This window comes from Cebus imitator, unplaced genomic scaffold, assembly GCF_001604975.1.
Source record: "Cebus imitator isolate Cc_AM_T3 unplaced genomic scaffold, Cebus_imitator-1.0 Scaffold641, whole genome shotgun sequence".
In the NCBI taxonomy this organism is placed as follows: Eukaryota; Metazoa; Chordata; class Mammalia; order Primates; family Cebidae; genus Cebus; species Cebus imitator.
The window spans coordinates 584,071-602,714 of NW_016107956.1; the positions used below are offsets into that span (position 1 = coordinate 584,071).

Consider the following 18,644-nt stretch of genomic DNA (forward strand, 5'->3'; position numbering starts at 1 on the left):
CGCCTCCTGGGTTCAGGCAATTCTCCTGCCTCAGCCTCCTGAGTAGCTGGGATTACAGGCACGCGCCACCATGCCCAGCTAATTTTTTGTATTTTTAGTAGAGATGGGGTTTCACCATGCTGGCCAGGCTGGTCTCAAACTCCTCACAGGTGACATACCTGCCTCAGCCTCCCAAAGTGCTGGGTTTACAGGCATGAGCCACCACGCCCGGCCTTATCTTTGAATTTATATGGCATCATTATATCTATTATTTATTTAGCAATGTCATGTGCTGTCACAGTATCTCTTCTGTGATTTGAACCTCCATGTTGTTATGTAAATTCTGCATTAATGTTTTATGTTTTTTTGGTCACCCCAACTACTTCCATGTCTATAGCACCTGTATTTCTCCTTTGATAAGTCATACTTTTAATTACTTGTCCAATCTCTGTCTTTCTACTAAAATGTTAAGTTTCAAAAGGGCAGGAACCATTACTGTCTAATTTCCAAAATATCAGCAGAACCTAGCACAAAGCATTCAATGAATGATGGTATATTGCTAACTGACTGATTGTGATCCTGAAATCACTTATCTCAGCAAAGGCAGACTCATCAAAACATGTCACTCGAGGTATTTGAGGAACTCAGTGAAATTCAATGTAGATGGAATAGAGAATGAAAGGAATGAAAGAACTGATGAAAAGAAGCTGGAGAAGTAAAAGCAAGATCATGCAGGGCTTCGTGTGTTAAATCTTTGAGTGTGGATACCATAGAGCAGGGGTTGGCAAACTTTTTATTTATAGGACCTGACAGTATACATTTTAGGCTTTGCAGGCCACATATATTATCTGTTGCATAGTCTTCTCTCTCTGTGTATATGTTTGTTGTTTTTAAAAAACCCTTTAAAAATGTAAAAACTATTTAATTATTGGGCTGTACAAAAACAAGCCAGTCAGCCAACATCTGTGACATAAAGCAATGGAGAAGCTACCATAGAGTTTAAAACAGGGAGGTGATACAACTGTAACTGCATTTGAGTAACATAACTCTAGTTTGAGTTTGGAGGGCAGATTTACAGGAGTCAAGACTAGAGATGAGATCATTTAGGAGGCTGTGTAGTAATCCAGGAACAGAGGGGAGTGAAGAAAAGTAATCAGATTCAAAAGATATTTAGGAGACACAATAAATTAACAGGGGTGGGAAAGAGAGGAGAGTCACAAACAATTTTCAGATTTCTGGGTCAGTAATGGGGAGATGGTAGTACTATTTACTGGGATAGAAACACAAGTAAAGGAACAGCTATGGAGAGAAGATAATGAATTCAGTAGCTATCTAATAAGCAACTGGGAATATATAAATGAAGCTAAAGAGAGATAATTGGACTAGACATTAAGATATGGAATCACCTTCATGTTGGAGAGATGGAAAAAAAAAAAAGGACATGGGAATCACCAAGATGATGGAGAGAGAAGAAAGTACAGAATAGGGCCTAAGATAAAATTCTGAGGAATATGAAAATTTGAGAATATGCAAAATAGAATAGAAGGAAGAAATGGAGGTGAGGAAACCAGCCTTTAAAAGGCAATTAAGAAAATTAAAAATGGCCTATTCCTTTAGTAACTACCCTTATAAAAATTTACCCTACAGGGTGTGGTGGCTCACTCCTGTAATCCCAGCATTTGGGGAGGCCAACACAGATCACGACGTCAGGAGTTCGAGACCAGCCTGACCAACATGGTGAAACCCCATTTCTACTGAAAATACAAAAATTAGCTGCACGTGGTGGCATGCGCTTATAATCCCAGCTACTCAGGAGGCTGAGACAGGAGAACTGCTTGAACCCAGGAGGTGGAGGTTGCAGTGAGCCAAGATCATGCCACTGCACTCCAGCCTGGGCAACAGAGCAAGACTCTGTCTCAAAAAAAANAAAAAAAAAAAAAAAAAAAGTTCACTAAAGCATTGAGTATAACAGTAAAAAAAAGAAAAGCAAATATCTACCAATAAGGCAATAATGACATAAATCATGGAATGCTATACAACCAATATAAACAATGATATAAATTTATTAACATGTAGAAGACATATATATAGACGGAATAATTCCCATTTGTTTTAAGAACGTAGATAGATATGTATACATATATTTATACACACAGGATAATTTTTCTGGAAAGATATACACCAAAATATTAGCAGTGACTATCTGAGGATTGAGCTAGAGGAGAAGAAAATTCGAAATTATTTTAACCTTGGCCAGGCGTCATGGCTCACGCCTGTAATCCCAGCACTTTGGGAGGCCGAGGCGGGCAGATTCACAAGGTCAGGAGATCGAGACCATCCTGGCCAACATGGTGAAATTCCGTATCAAAAAAAAAAAAAAGAAAAATTATTTTAACCTCATACAATCTGGTACTTACTTTTTGTTATAATATACTTCTAAAATAACCTTAACATCAGATTAAAATATTTTTCTAAATTACTCATGGTACAGGTAAGAAATTAAGGCAGCACACACTAGAACAGAAGTAGTGGGAACAAAGAGTATAGAAAGAACTTGGGGGGAAAAATGCTGGGGGCAAGAAAGAAGGAAAACTGGAGGAAATTCAGATTTCAAAGCTGAGTGAATGAAAAACTGCACAGAACAGGGTGGTGCCATGTGAACAAAACATCAGCTGTAGAGTCAAAAAGGCCTGGATTCAAAAGCAAACATAATCTTAAAGGTAAATTCTTCAAACTCTTGGAGTCTGTTTTCTCATTTATAAAGCACTAATAATTTTATTTCTCCTGCAGAATTGTTGTAAGGTTTCAAGATAAGGTTTACAAAGGGTTTCACTGTGCCTAACACATAGAAGATGCTCACTGGTCACTATTCTTTTTTTTTTTTTTTTTTTTAATGAACGAGAGGTTCTTATGTTGCCCAGGTTGGCCTTGAACGCATAGCGTCGCCTCCTCAAGCACCAGGACAACTGGCCTGAGCCACTGCAGCTCCTCACTATTCTTATTCGAATTAATCATAATAGTAAGTGCTAAGAGACAGATTCTTCCATTTCCCAGAATCTTTGAAAGCCCAATTGATTAACTTTAGATTCTATGCAGACAATATGGAGCTAATCCAACATTAACATTTACTATATGCCCAGAGATACGTGGGAGAAGGACTGTTCATTTCTTACCCAAGAGCTGCACTGAATGGCCAGCCTAAGATGGCCCCAGCTGCTACTCCCAGCACAGCAATGGAAGTCTTTTCCATATACCATCCAGTCATGGCTATCAACGTAGTGTACATACAGAAGCTACTAGGAAGGAATGCTGCAAGAGCGAAGAAGTGAAAAAAGGCGGAAGAACAAGAACTCAAGGTTAATTAGGTATCAATTAAAAACTGATTAAATGTAAATTTTGCAGTGTAAATATCGACATGGCAAATTGTCAATAACCAGGAACATATTTTGGGAAATGCTATATTAGAAAGGACAGCACAGTGATATTCCTTTTAAAAAAAAAGAAAGTTCAGTGATTCTTAATTTCTCACTCCTGTTTTTTTTTTTTTTTTTTTTTTTTTTGAATTGATAGATATTGTCTTCAGCTGTAGGCTTCATCTTCAACATGGTCTCCTCTCTTTTTTTTTTTTTTTTTCTTTGTTTTTGGGATGGAGTCTCGCTCTGTTGGAGTGCGGTGGTGCGATTTCAGCTCACCGCAACCTCTGACTCCCTGGTTCTAGAGATGTTCCTGCCTCAGCCTCCTAAGTAGCTGGGATTACAGGTGTCCACCACCACTCCCAGCTAAATTTTGTATTTTTAGTAGACACAGCATTTCACCATGTTGGCCAGGATGGTCTTGATCTCCTGACCTCATGATCCACCCGCCTTGGCCTCCCAAAGTGCTGGGATTACAGGCATGAGCCACTATGCTCGGCCTCCCACTCCTGTTTTTTTAGGTACCAACCCAATTATACAATTCTAACCATGTAATTCCTCTCCCAGCCTATACCTCAAATAAAAAACTTACATAATTCCAGGGGCTCTAGGAACACCCCAGGATTATATTTCCAGGCAGGGAATATGCTTTAAAAGACTTAGAGGCACTGCTGACAATTTACTTCTGAAGAAGCTTATCTGCTGTTGGTCTTCTGAGACTGTCCTGGTCCTAACCTCTAGTCTCAGAAATTCTAGGAGGCCTCCTCAAGGGCCACATATTGTATGGCAGCAATGCTTTGCATCCTCCATCTGCTGACACAGATAGTATGGCCTTTAGATAGTCCCCTAATTAGTTCCATCTACCTCAACCTTGTTGAATATAGCAGAGGAGAGAGTACAGGGTCTCTGCAACAATAACAATTGATTAAAGTGTTTCTAGTATCTCTGAACAGAAATGCAGATCTGCCTCTTTGCTGCAGAAAGTCTGATTCAGTAAGGAAGAAAAATCAGTATCAGCTACAAAAACAACCACAGTTAATGGGCAGTGAGATTTTTTTAAACTCAGCACAGGGTTCAGAGTCTCTGTATGAAAAGATGCTTTCAACTTATCTGTGTCTCAAATTAGATTACAAAAACAAAGATACCCTCAGGAATTGTCTACATATAAAGATCAATTGTAGGAGCAGCAGACCAGGCACGGTGGCTCATGTCTTTAATCTCAGTACTCTGGGGGGCCAAGGTGGGAGGACTGCTTGAGGCTAAGAGTTTGAGACCAGCCTGGGCAACACAGTGAGACTCCATCTCTACAAAAAATTTAAAAACTAGCTGGGCATGGTGGTGCATGCCCATAGTCCTAGCTACTTGGGAGGTTGTAGTGGAAAGACTGCTAGAGCCCAGGAATTCAAGGCTGCAGTGAGCTATGATTGTGCACTGCACTCCAGCCTGCCTAGGTAAAGAGTAAGACCTTGTCACTTGAAAAGATTTTTAAAAAGAAGTAGCAAAGCAACTTAAAAAACATGTGAGGTACACCCTTTACCAATAAATGTCAAATAATAGTGATGCCATCCAAAGCTGTCAGTTCCAGCTGCCAGTGTAGAGGACAAAGGGAGCAGAGAAACCTGAGGGTAGAGCCAGATGCATTTAGGACAGGCTCTCAAAGTCATTCTGGAGTACAGCTCTGACATCTCTGCAAAACAACATCAATTTTGATATATTTAATAAGGGAAAAGTAAGTATATAATTTTGTGCCACATACTATGTTTTTGTGTATACTCAGTGTATATGCTAGATCCTGTTACACTCAAGCAGAAACTAAAATTGAGACAATTATATCCAGTAACTAAATTTTTCTGGAGAACTGGGAACAGACTACCATTTGGCAGTGGGGCACCATGACTCAGCTTATACAACACAAATGTTCAATGGCAGTACAGTTTGAAAATCAATGCTCTAGAGTAAGGTTTTTATTCTAAATTTCCAGAAGCTTATCTTTTAAAAAGCCCAATGGAAGATGCATATAGAATACATCTCAAATAATATATCATCAATAGAAACAGAGCCATCAACAACAACAAGGTCTTTATGTACAAATAGCTTCCTTAAACAAAATAAAAGAATTACTTTCTTTCCCCTAATGGTCAAGAAAGGAAGTGGGTGGTTGATACAAAAATGTAATATAAAGCATCCTGGTGAGACTATCAGCTTTACCATTTATGAATTTTGACTTTTAGTAAATCATTTTACCTATGTTTCAATGTCCTTACCAGCAAAAGTGAGAAAATATTTGTCTTACATGGTAGGATTGCTACAAAGGTCAATCAAGATAACGCAGATAACAGTGCTCTGCAAATTATTGACATATTCTACAATATAACCTACATTTGAACAAGTGTTTCCTTTAAATGCAACTATGAACTATTGGTGGCCGAGGGCGGTGGCTCACGCCTGTAATCCCACCACTTTGGGAGGCCGAGGTGGGTGGGTCATGAGGTCAGGAGATCAAGACCATTCTGGCCAACATGGTGAAACCCCATCTCTACTAAAAATACAAAAAACTAGCTGAGCATGGTGGCGCATGCCTGTAGTCCCAGCTACTCGGGAGGCTGGGCAGGAGAATTGTTTGAACCTGGGAGGCGGAGGCTGCAGTGAGCCAAGATTGCACCACTGCACTCTAGCCTAGTGACAGAGCAAGTCTCTGTCTCAAAACAAAAACAAAAACAAAAAAAAACTATTGGTGAATCTGCAATTCCCTCATCTGCCCTTTTACTTACCTGATGATGAGCAAAACATGCCAGTGCTAAGAACCAAGAAGGCTAGCATCATTCGACTCACATGCAACCCAAACTTCTTGCATACAGCCCTAGGAAAAAGGCAAAGATTATTAGCATGAATTCAAATCAAAGGAGAAAAACATGCACCACAGGTAACACTGAAGATCTAAAGTCAAACACAAAACTACCTTGATACGTTTGTTAGCAATTCACTGTGCATAAGAAACCCAAACATTCTTATTTCTGACACAGAAGAGAAGCTCCCTACCTAAAAGAAAACATATTTTTTACATGCTAAGATTATATCTATCAAGTGGAAAACAGAATGATGTCATGAAAAATAAGAGATGGCAGATTCAGGTGGGCACACGTTCAAATTCTGGCTCTGCCACTTACTAGCAGTGGAACCTTACTCTAGTCGAATAATGTTTGATTCCTCATGCATGAAATAAGGATAATAAGTAACACAAACTTCGTAAGGTTTCTGTGAGGACAATGCATGGAAAGTGCTTAGGAAAGTACCTGGCACACAGTTGCTCAATAAATGGTAGTTGTCAGAAAAAAAGGCTAGGAGATAAATGAAAATGTGAATAAGTGATTATCTAAATCAGTGTTTGTCAAACTTAAGCAACTACATATCTTCTACTTCTTTCTTGTAGGTGTTAACCCCTCAAATTAAACATATTTAGGCATTATTACTGCTTCACTTAGTCAATGTTTGTTCAGACATATCCATGTGTTAATCATTTCCTAGCTCAGATTCCTTACTGCATTTCAGAGCTTCTTCTGAAATAATTTTGTTTTTTCCTAAGTATCTCTTTTAGAAGTTCTTTTAGTGAGAATCTGTTAATGATAAATTCTGGTTTTTTGGTTGGTTGGTTTCCTTTCTTTTTTTTTCCTTTCTTTTTTTCTTTTCCCAGAGACAGGGTCTCACTCTCTGTCGCTCAGGCTGGAGTGCCGTGGCATGGTCATAGCTCACTGCATCCTTGAACTCCAGTGTTCAAGAGAATCTCCTGCCTTAGCCACCTGTGGCTAAGCGTAACTGTGACTACAGGCATGTGCCATTACACCCAGCTAATTTTTTGTAGAGATGAGGTCTTGCTATGTTGTCCAGGCTGATCTTAAATTCCTGGGCTCAAGCGATCCTCAATGATCCTCCTGCCTCAGTCTCCCAAAGCACTGGGATTACAGGCTTCTTTCTTTTTTTTTTCTTTCTCTCTCTTCTATTTTTTTTTTTTTTTAACTGAAAAGTCTATTTAGCTCTTGGTCTTAAAAGATGGCTTAACCTAGTATACAATTTTAAGATAAGAGTTATTTTCTCTCAGCCTTTGAAGATACTCTTTTTTTGTTTTCTGGTTATTAAAGTCTTCTGTCAGTGTAACTGCCTAATACTCCTCTGTAGGTATTTTATTAGTTCTCCATCAACTTTTAAAATCTTTTTCTTTGTCCCTATTGTTTTACACAGTTTCACTACACTAAGTTTTTATGTATCTAGCTTGGAATATATTGGGCTTACTAAATTTATGATTTAGCATCTTTTTTTCCCCATCAATTCTGGAAAATTCCCAGCTATTAATTCCCTGAATATTGCCTCTCCCTATTCTATCATCTCCTTCTACAATCTTATTAGATGTGTATCAGATCTTTAAACTCTGGCTTACATATTTCTTTGTGTGTGTATGTGTGTGTGTGTCTGTGTGTGTCTGTGTGTGTGTGTCAGAGTCTTGCTCTGTTGCCCAGGCTGGAGCGCAATAGCGCAGTCTTGGCTCACTGCAACTTCCATCTCTTTGAGTTCAAAAGATTCTCGTGCCTCCACTACCCAAGTAGCTGGGGCTATAGGTGTGCACCAACATGCCCAGGCAATTTTTTTATTTTTAGCAGAGATGAGGTTTCACCATGTTGGCCAGGTTGGTCTTGACCTCCTGACCTCAAGTGATCCACTTGCCTCGGCCTTCCAAAGTGCTGAGATTATAGGCATAAGCCACTGCGCTCAGCCGTAGCTCACACATTTCTTAACCTCTTCTATATTACCTTTTTTTTTTTGGTCTCTCTGTACTGCATTTTGAGTAATTTATTCAAATCGATCTTCCAATTTACTAGTTTACTCATCAGAATGTCTAATCTGCTGTTTAAGCTATCTACTGAGTTTTAAATAACAATTTTACATAAATATTGATATTACATAGTATTACATATTATATAATTCTTGTAAGTTCTGATTTTTTTTAAATTTATCTGGTCATCTCATTTCTTGTTCACATTTTCAGTTCTTTTACTTGTTTGAAAATACTAAATACACCTATTTTATGTTCCTATTTCCCAATATATGAAGTTTTCAGGTCAACGTTCTATTGATTATTATTTCTGCTGATTCTCACTCATAATGTCTTGCTCCCTTCTGTGCTCTGTGATTTATTTTTATTATAATTTCTTGTTCACTAGAACTTTATCTCCGGTAATTTTCAAACACTTGGATTAAGGGTCCATATCTCTAGATAAATATTTTGCCAGATGCCAGGGGCACTACCAACCCAGAATAATTTAAAATAAATTCTTGGCTGGGCGCAGTGGCTATGCCTGTAATCCCAGCAATTTGGGTGGCTGAGGCGGGCAAATCACAAGGTCAGAAGATCAAAAACAGCCTGGCTAACATGGTGAAACCCTGTCTCTACTAAAAATACAAAAAATTAGCTGGGTGTGGTGGTGCGCACCTGTATTCCCAGCTACTTAGGAGGCTGAGACAGGAGAACTCCTTGAATCTGGGAGGCAGAGGTTACAGTGAGCCGAGATCACACCACTGCACTCCAGTCTGGGTGACAGAACAAGACTCTGTCTCAAATAAACAAACAAACTTCTCAGCTTAGGGCTTGAAGGACCATGCAGGTGATTTGAATTCAGGCCCAAACCCCTATGTTATGATTACAATCCTCAAAGGCAGCACTGGCTTTATTTTTTTTTCCTCCACTCCACTCATAGTCAAGGCCAAAGATTTTTTTTAATCTGACATTTTTAGCTGTAGGAAGATTTTTAATAATGATCATTAAGTCAGAATACCTTTAAATATATTACTAAAGCATTATTAAAATAAGACATTTGTTAGATACAATGAAAAACAGGTGGCTATTTTTATTACTGGGACACTTAAATGCTTAATAGTTCCAACTAATATTCAATCAACTGATAGGTACTTTGTGAAAGACAATATATGGGGTGCAAATAAGAGCAGTGAGTCCCACGCTGGGAGAAGTTTATCAACCAAGCTGTAGGGCAGAGGCAAATCATGATCCTACATCTTAGGACTGAAAATAGGGTGCAACTAAATCCTATCAAGTAAAGACCAGTTAGATACTTATTAACAGAATTAAAATGAATGATATGAGGATATGGTATTTATGAACCTCAGGAAAGAAAAAGGTAACTAGAAGTACAGTGTTCCTCTTCAACTGTTGGCTTCATACAAGAAGTCACACTTCAGATTTAATATCAGGAGCTACAAGTGATGGGTGCATCAAAATCTCAGAAATCACCTCTAAAGAACTTATCATGTAACCAAAAACCACCTGTATCCCAAAAACTATTGTAAGAAAAATAAAAATTAAAAAAGTAAAAAGAGAAAAATAAATAAAAGTAAGAAGTTTTTAGTCTAGCCCTGCTGACCCACAACCCACCAACCCACAAATCAGTCCGGCCCTCAAGTGTACCACGTCTGGCTCCTCCAGCGTAACCGCTATGAAGAAAGTGGTTCAGGCTGGGTGTGGTGGCTCATGCTTGTAATCCCAGCACTTTGGGAGGCTGAAGCAGGCAGATCACGAGGTCAGGAGTTCGAGACCAGCCTGACCAACACAGTAAAACCCCATCTCTACTAAAAATACAAAAAAAAAAAAAAAAAAAATTTGCTGGGCATAGTGGCAGGAGCCTGTAATCCCAGCTACTCGGGAGGCTGAGGCAGGAGAATTGTTTGAACCTGGGAGGCAGGACTTACAGTAAGCCAAGATCATGCCACTGCACTTCAGCCTGGGTGACAGGGCTAGACTCTGTCTCAAAAACAAAGAAAAAAAGTAAAGAAAGTGGTTCAACAGCTCCGGCTGGAGGCCAGGCTCAACTGTGTAAAAGTTTCCCAGGCAGCTGCAGACTTGAAACAATTCTGTCTGCAGAATGTTCAACATGACCCTCTGCTGACTGGAGTACCTTCAAGTACAACTCCCTTAAGACCCCAGAAAGTCTGTTCCTTTTTGTATTAAAATGAATCTTTCAAAGGTTTTCCAAACCACTTCTTAGGATTCAGTAGATATTCAAAACAGTTAAATCTGAAGCCTGTACAAAGGCTTATCCCTGTAACACACGTGCCATAATATACAAACTTCTACTTTTGTCAGTCTAACATCTACTTCTCTCAATTTTCATGAATTTCTATCTATTTCACAAGGGTAACTTTTATATACGCTACCAGCAGCATACAATAAAACTTAGTATGGAAAAAAAGAAATTTTCTTTCCCAGATTAAAAAAAAAATATGTATAGTAGTATATCAGGGGCTAGAAGGAAAGTGTTTTCTATTTCTAATCACTGCCTAGACTATCACAAGAGATAATCTACGCAATAACGGGTTTCCTCATAGCACTTTTAGAAGCAAAACTTTTATACTCACTTGTAAAAGTAAAGTTCACAAATACAGCTCACAAAAGCCAGAAGACATCGCAAAAAGTAAAAGACAAGAATCTGAAAGAAATCCAGAAAAAGAAAACAGAAGTCACAGATATGAGCTAGAAAAACTCATAAACATGAACTGCTCTCATTTGTTGTCAATAACACTGTAAACTACTATAATTCTTTTGGAAAACAATATGGATCAAGAATTTTCATATCCCTTGACTCAATATCAGTATACCTACTTCTAACACTCCAGCTGGTGGAGGTTGGAAGGTGGAGCGCCATTCATGAAAATGTTAATTGCAGTTTTAGTAAAAACTGTTTTAAAAACTACAAAATATCCAATTATAGAGAAATGATTAAATAAACTAGGCTACATCTAGCACATGGACAACTATACAAAGACAGTGAAAACATTCTTGCAATATAATGCTCATTCATTCAACAAGCACTTCTTCAACAACCATAATATATCAGGTACTGATTATGACAAAATATTAAGTGAAAATGTACAATTCAATATTATTTATACATCAGTTACAGCTATGGAAACTATATGCATATGGAAAGACTGAATAAATGTAATAAAATGGTAAAAGTAGCCATAGCAACCTGGTAGATTTAGGTTGAGTATTTTTCCTCCTATCTTCTAAAGTTTTATGATGTGGTTTTATTAATTTTATAGTTGACAGCATCAATTTAAAAAATAAAAATAATAAAATAGGGGTTAGATTGAATAGCTTTATACTACAGAATACCATATGTTTCAGAGCACTGAATTTCTCAGAAAATAAACACTACTTAATATATAGTATGACTGGCCAGGTACAGTGGCTCAAGCCTGTAATCCCAACACTTTGGGAGGCCAAGGAGGGTAGATCACCTGAGGTCAGAAGTTCGAGACCAGCCTGGCCAACATGGCAAAACCCCATCTCTACCAAAAATACAAAAAAATCAGCTGGGCCTGGTAGCAGGCCTCTGTAATCCCAGCTACTTCGGAGGCTGAGGCAAGAGAATCGCTTGAACCTGGGAGTTGGAGGTTGCAATGAGCTGAGATCACACCACCACACTCCAGCCTGGATGACAGAGCAAGGACTCCGTCTCAAAAAAAAAAAAAAAAAAAAAGAATATATATATATACACATACATACATATATGGTATGATTACTGTAGCTGCATATCACATGAAAAATACCTTCCATTTTCATGATTATAAGCAATAAATTTTTTAAAACTTGTATAAAGTATCCTGTAAATGCCCAAACTCATTCATTAATTCAATACAAATATACTAAAAGCCTACTTACTATACACTGAGCAGTATTTTAGATACTATTAGGAACATAGATAATTTTAGTACAAAGTTTATACATTTAAGGACACCTCATCTAATTGGAGAGAATACATACACATATTTAGAAAGTTAAAATTTAATATGAATTAATATAAGAATTCTGTTTGAGAGCAGGACAAACACCACCATCCCTACTAATATTCAACTGGAAGTTCTAGTCAGAGCACAATGACACAAAAATAAAATGAGGTAACAAAATGGAAGAAACTAATCTTAATATACAAAGATGAAAGAGAACCCACAAGCTTCACCTGACAAACCATTGACACTAATGAGAAAATTCAGCAAGACATTCGGTATTAAGATAAAAATAAAAGAAAACAAGATACCATTTATGATCACAACAAAAATGCAAAGAATCTAGGCATTAACCTATCAGACTTCACAAGACTGAAATGAATACTTAAAAAAAAATTATCACCTCTTGGCCTTTAGGTAAGATCAAGTGTAAAAAAATTTATTAAAAGACAGAAAACTTGACTAAATGGATAAATATATCATTTTAGGGATAGAATGACTTAACACTGTAAAAGTGTTAATTCTGCTAAGTGCAGTGACACTCGCCTGTAATCCCAACGCTTTGGGAGGCTGAGGCAAGGGGTTTTGCTTGAGGCCAGGAATTCAAGACCAGCATGCACAATATAGTAAGACTCCAAGTCTATAAAAAATTTAACATTAGCTGGATGTGGTGGCATGTGTCTGTGGTCCTAGCTACTCATGAGGCTAAGGCGGGAGGATCCCTTGAGCCCAGGAGTCTGAGACCACAGTAGGTTATTACCACACCACTGCAATCCAGCCTGGGCAAAAGAGCAAGGCCCTGTCTCAAAAAATAAAATAAAGTCAAATAAAAGTGTTCATTCTCAAAATAATATGTAAATTCAGTACAACTCTAATCAAAACCTAGCAAAATTTGGGTGAAGGGCAAACTGATTCTAAGATGATTTTTAAAATACAAATTTTAAAAAGGATAAAGTGAGAAATTCATCCACCAGATACTGACATACATTACAAAGCCATGATAATAAAAGCAATATGGCAGTAAACTGACCAATGACAAAGAATAAAGACAATAGAAAGAACCCATATACATACAGGAATGAGGTGTATGATAGAGGTGGTATTACAAATGAGAAGGAAAAAGGTGGGTTATCTGGCAGATGGTGCTAGAAAATCCAGTTCACCACATAGTAAAAAATAAAGCTGGATCTTTCCACAATTTATAAAATAAACTTCGAATAATTAAAGCCTTACATGTAAAAGATAAAATTAAAAGCTAATTGAATATAAGCATTTTGGGAGGCTAAGGCTGGTGGATCATCTGAGGTCAGGAGTTCGATACCAGCCTGGCTAACATGGCAAAACTCCTTCCCTACTAAAAATACAAAAATTAGCTGGGCACAGTGGCACATGCCTGGAGTTCCAGCTACTCAGGAGGCTGATGCAGGAGAATTGCTTGAACCTGGGAGGAGGAGGTTGCAGTGAGCCAAGATTGTACCACTGCACCCCAGCATGGGTGACAGAGTGAGACTCCATCTCAAAAAAAGAAAAAAAAAGCTAATAAGCTAATTGAAGAAAATATAGAAGAATATCTCTATGACCTGTGGTGAAGGAGGATTTCTTTTAGAAAGACCCCAAACTCACCAAACACAAGAGGAAAATAGATTGGTTTGACCATATTGAATTAAAGATTACTGTTCAACAAAGGACCACAGACAAAGTTAATAGAGAGGTAACAGTGTAAGAGAAAATATATACAATATCTATAACCTATAGGGGGTTACTAATGAGAACGTCTACAAATTGGAAGAACGAAATAGAAAACCCAACAGAAAAATAGACAAAGGATATGAATGCGTAATTCACAGAAAGGAAGCTCTAAATGAGTAATAAATATATGAAGAAATGCTCCACTTTACTAGTTATCAGAGAAATTCAATTAAAATGAGAAGCATTTCACATACATGAGGAAGTCAGAAACATCAAAGACTCAGGAGATGTGAGGAAGATGGAAACTGGAGTACTGCTGCAGGGAGCATAAAAGCTGTATAGCCATCTGGAAAGCAATCTGGCAGAAATGTGAGATTCAGTAAGCCCATGGGTCTATGTGTGGGATCTCACTTCTGAGTGTATACTACAGAGAAATTCACAAACAGGTCCAGGAAGAGAAATTACAAAGGCGCTTTCATTTGGGGTAGCAAGAGATTGAGAAGGTAGCTATCATTAGAGGTGCCAATTGTTACCACACTGTCTCTCAGAAACAACCATTCTTCTCTACTCAGCGTTATGATGCTGGGGCTGTGACTCGCTAAGCTACAATTCCCCTTTGCCAGGTGGCTAGGAAAAAGGAGATCAGAAGTAAGAACAATAGAAGAGAAATCTTGCTTTCCTTTTCACTTGCTGTGTACAACAGTGACGTAAGAGGATTAGAGAAAAGGAAGAATTCTGTGTTGAACATGTAAAATTTGAAGTGATAGCAGATGTCCAAGTGGAAATAAAAATCCTCTGCATAGCATATTGTTAGTTTTCTACTGAGTCCTTCACCTTTTATTATCTTTCCTTTGACAAGTTAAAAAAAAAAAAAAAAGAAATGAGGCCAGGTGCAGTGGCTCACACCTATAATCCCAGCACTCTGGGAGGCCAAGGCAGGCGGACCACTTGAGGTCAGAAGTTCAAGACCAGACTGGCCAACATGGTGAAACCCTGTCTCTATTAAAAATACAAAAAAAAAAATTAGCCAAGTGTGGTGGCTCATGCTTGTAATCCCAACTACTCAGGAAGCTGAGGCATGGGAATTGCTTGAACCTGAGAGGCAGAGGTTGCAGTAAGCTATGATGGCACCACTGTACTCTAGCCTGGGCAACAGAGCAGGACTTCATCTCATTTGAAAAAAAAAAAAACAGAAATGAGATACTAGATAGGGAAGGGAGGGACAGTATTTCTGTCATTTTCTGCAGGTGCTACCTTTCTGATCATTCTAAAATGCAAATGCAATCATACCTCTTTTGTCTAAAACCTTTCAGTGGCTTCACACAATAGACTTGGGGGGAAAAGAACAACAGTCTAATATCTTAATAGATCCTACCAGGTCTTGTAGAAATCTGGCATCTTCTTAATTCTCAGTCTCATCTAAACTATTCCACCACGCCCTCTCTTTCAAGTGTCAAACCTGTTTATATAATAAGGCCATGCCATCCTTCTTCCCATCCTCAGGGCCATCAGTCTAGAAGACTGTTCTCAACTTTCTCCCTCATTCCCACTGTTCCTTTACCTAGACGACTCCTGCTTATCCTTCAGTTCTCTAATTAGGGACTTCTTCATGGAAAATGGACTTTTCTTCTATTCATGGACACTATATTTTAAACAACTTTAAAAACCACCGAAAACTCTGGACAATATATTTAAACCAACCTAAGAAGACTCTGAAGGTGGAGAGAAGAAAGCAGGCTGGCTACAGAATTTGGGACATGAGGAACAACACAGTGGTAAATTCCATGGGTTTTCTTTTTGCTTGGCGTATTCTAGGCATGAAGCTAAAGAAGCTGGCAAGTGAAAATGCCAATGGGCACAGAAAACAAAAATACCCCAACCAAGATCGGCTCTGTAGCCAAAGGACCAAGAAAAGGATAGCCTAGCATGATGAAAAAACCTTTAGACAATAACTACTCTAGTCAGGACAAATACCCACTCCCACCCATGCATCAGAGGTCAGTTAGGAAGCCAGGACTTTCATCTCCACTGATAGTAATGAGTCTCTCCCCCATCATGATGTCAGTGGCAACCACTTAGGGAGGCTGGACTTCCACACCCAACTCCAATCTGTCAAGATGCTTCTATTCTACCTGTGGCGTAGTATCAGTGGAGGCCTACTAGGAAGCAAGACCTCCAATTCTTGCCCAGCAATAGCAAAAAAAGACCCCCTTCCTCAGATGTCAGTGGAGGCATGGTAGGGAACCTGAAGTTCTACCTCCACTTGGTGGTAGCAAGGTAGAGGCTTCCCACTAACGCTCTCTCCCTGCTGGGTTAGTGGAAAGTAGTATCAAAAGAAGCCAGCTAAAACAGAAGGCTTAAATAAGATCCAAGGGAGCACAACAGTGCAAAGAAAGCATGCTGAGCCCATGAATAATCCAGAATCTTATAATGCAATACCTTAAATGTCCATACTAAGAACCAGGAAGATCTCAAACTGAATGAAAAAAGTCCATTGATAGATTCCAATACCAAGATGACAGAGATGTTAGAATTATCTAACAAAATTTAAAGCAGACTTTGTAAAAATATTTCAGTGAATAATTAAGAATATGCTTGAAGCAAATGAAAAAGCAGAAAGTCTCTGTAAAAAAAATTAGAAGATATAAAGAAAAACCAAATGGAAATTTTAAAATTGAAACTATACATAGAACAAACTAAAAATGCAATGGATGGGCTCAACATTGGAAGAGGAGACAGAGGAAAGAATCTGCGAAGTGGAAGATAGAAGAACAGAAGTTACTCAATGTGAACAACAGAGAGAAATTAAATTGAAAACACAGTCTCAGGAACCTGGGTGACTAATAACAAAAGATCTGACATTCACATTGTCAAAGTTCCAGGGAAAAGGAAAAAGGACAGGGATGAAAAAGTATTCAAAAAAATAAAACTAAAACCTTTCCAAATTTGGCAAAAGGAATAAGCCTAAAGATTCAAGAAGCTGAATAAACTCCAAACAAGACAAACCAAAGAAATCCACACCGAGACACATCATAATCAAATTTCTGAAAACTAATCAGGTTAGTTAGGTCCCAGTTAACACCTAATTATTTCTCAGCACTCTACTTAAATTAGACACTCCTAATACGATATTCCATTGCACACTGTACTTTTCCTGCATAAGACCTACCATATTTAGAATGACTTGTTCAATGTTCATCTTCTCCACTAAACCACAAGTTTCATTAAGTCAGGGACTTGGTTACCATTATAGCCACAGCACTTAATACAGTATCTACCAAATAAAAGCAGTTCCATTAATGCTTATTGAATGATGAATGAATAAATGATTCTTCTTCAAAAAAAGTTCCCTTTTAACTACCAATCTATTTTGTCCTTTTCTCAAAACTATACTAGAGACTCACCTCTTAATCAATCGTGACTTCTTTCAGATAGGTCTGTCCTTACCTTATTAGTTTGTAGAATTCTTGCATGAAATGCAGCTGGCCAGGCATGAAGTAACAGATAAGCATAGGAGCGAATGGCATATGCTGGGGAATATTCCCAAGTCTGAAACCCCTCCCCGTAGATGAGGTAGTGTGTCTAAAAATACAAAACAGACAGATTCAGGGTTATACTGGCCAAAAATCTCTGGTAAGCACATGCAAGTTTCTGAGTAGAAATATTAAAGACAAAGGTAGGCCAGGCAGAGTGGCTCACGCTGATAATCCTAGCACTTTGGGAGGGCAAGGCAGGCAGGCTGCTTGAGCCCAGGAATTGAAGACCAGCCTGTGCAACATAGCAAAACTCCATCTCTACAAAAAAACACAAAAATTAGCATGGTATGGTGGTGCATGTCTATAGTCCCAACTACTAGGGAGGCTGAGGCAGGAGAATTACTTGAGCCCCAGAGGCAGAGGTTGCAGCGAACCCAGATCATGCCATTGCACTCCAGCCTGGGCGATGGACCAAGACTCTGTCTCAAAATAAAAAAAATTTTTAAGAGACAAAGGTACACAGTAATGCTAACATTCTCAACAAGATTTGCAACTGATGGATAAAAAAGGAATCAAAATGACCCAATATTTAAAATATTAAGACATTATAAATTTTACAAGATTGCTGTTTGGTCAACACTGAAAGCTTGAATTTTACCTTCTACTTATTTTTCCTCAATACTTGTTAGCCAAAACAGAAAACCTCTAAATTTCATATATTCTTTAAACAACCTACATTTAACATTCTTTCTTCACTTTTTGAATTCAAAATGTGATCAGAAAATTTTACCTCTTAATTTTCTATAATAGAATTCAACAGATAATGCATAAATCAACAAATAGCAATAGAATCATACTATTCAGTAACACTATTTTGGTAGCCATCAGAAGGTATAACTTAAAAAGTAAAAGAAAGTGGTTGCCTCTGGAAAGTAGTATTTGGACACAGGAAGTAGAATAGAAAGCTACTGTTTTTCCTTTAGGTTTTTTAGTAGTTGTTAGTTTTAAAAACCATCTCTAGGTATAATTTTCATTTTAAAAAACTTATAAGAAAATTACAAATTATACCTTTGTGTAAACCAGCTAAATTCCCTACAGCCTTCAGTAGCAAGTACATCAACTGCTTAGAATACAAAAGTGAACACAAGTTACAGGCCAGGTGCAGTGACTCATGCCTGTAATCCCAACACTTTGGGAGGTCAAGACAAGAGGGCTGCTTGAGCCCAGAAGTTCAAGACCAGCCTGGGTGACATAATTAGCCATCATCTCTGTTTGTTTTTTTTTTTTTTTTTTT

General features: G+C 38.1%; 3 protein-coding genes across 3 annotated transcripts in view; 1 reads left to right on the top strand and 2 right to left on the bottom strand.

The window, feature by feature from the left end:
- ALG9 (ALG9 alpha-1,2-mannosyltransferase) overlaps window positions 1–17,456 on the bottom strand; it is an 87,508-nt gene extending 70,052 nt beyond the window's left edge. Inside the window, exons 1-4 of the mRNA XM_017517656.2 lie at window positions 17,322–17,456; window positions 10,812–10,882; window positions 6,164–6,252; window positions 3,153–3,288 (exon numbers count right to left, since the gene is read on the bottom strand). Coding sequence (XP_017373145.2) covers window positions 3,153–3,288; window positions 6,164–6,215 — 188 coding nt within the window. The 5' untranslated portion in view covers window positions 6,216–6,252; window positions 10,812–10,882; window positions 17,322–17,456. The remainder of the gene's footprint in view (window positions 1–3,152; window positions 3,289–6,163; window positions 6,253–10,811; window positions 10,883–17,321) is intronic.
- On the top strand, window positions 6,305–10,782 carry LOC119469394 (guanine nucleotide-binding protein G(I)/G(S)/G(O) subunit gamma-5-like). Its single transcript, XM_037734601.1, has 3 exons — window positions 6,305–6,315; window positions 9,847–9,901; window positions 10,228–10,782. Exons 1-3 carry the CDS (start codon window positions 6,305–6,307, stop codon window positions 10,402–10,404), a joined length of 243 nt encoding a protein of 80 aa, XP_037590529.1. The 3' UTR covers window positions 10,405–10,782.
- The window catches only part of LOC119469395 (alpha-1,2-mannosyltransferase ALG9-like), a 10,016-nt gene continuing 2,211 nt past the window's right edge, over window positions 10,840–18,644 (bottom strand). The window contains exons 2-3 of the mRNA XM_037734602.1: window positions 17,322–17,456; window positions 10,840–10,882 (exon numbers count right to left, since the gene is read on the bottom strand). Of these exons, the coding sequence (XP_037590530.1) occupies window positions 10,840–10,882; window positions 17,322–17,456 (178 nt within the window). The remainder of the gene's footprint in view (window positions 10,883–17,321; window positions 17,457–18,644) is intronic.

What these genes read in the sequence shown, in the direction of transcription:
- LOC119469394 (XM_037734601.1), top strand. An exon ending in GCGTAACCGCTATGAAGAAA is followed by an intron (nt 9,902 to 10,227) that starts GTGGTTCAGGCT and finishes AAAAAAGTAAAG; the next exon opens with AAAGTGGTTCAACAGCTCCG.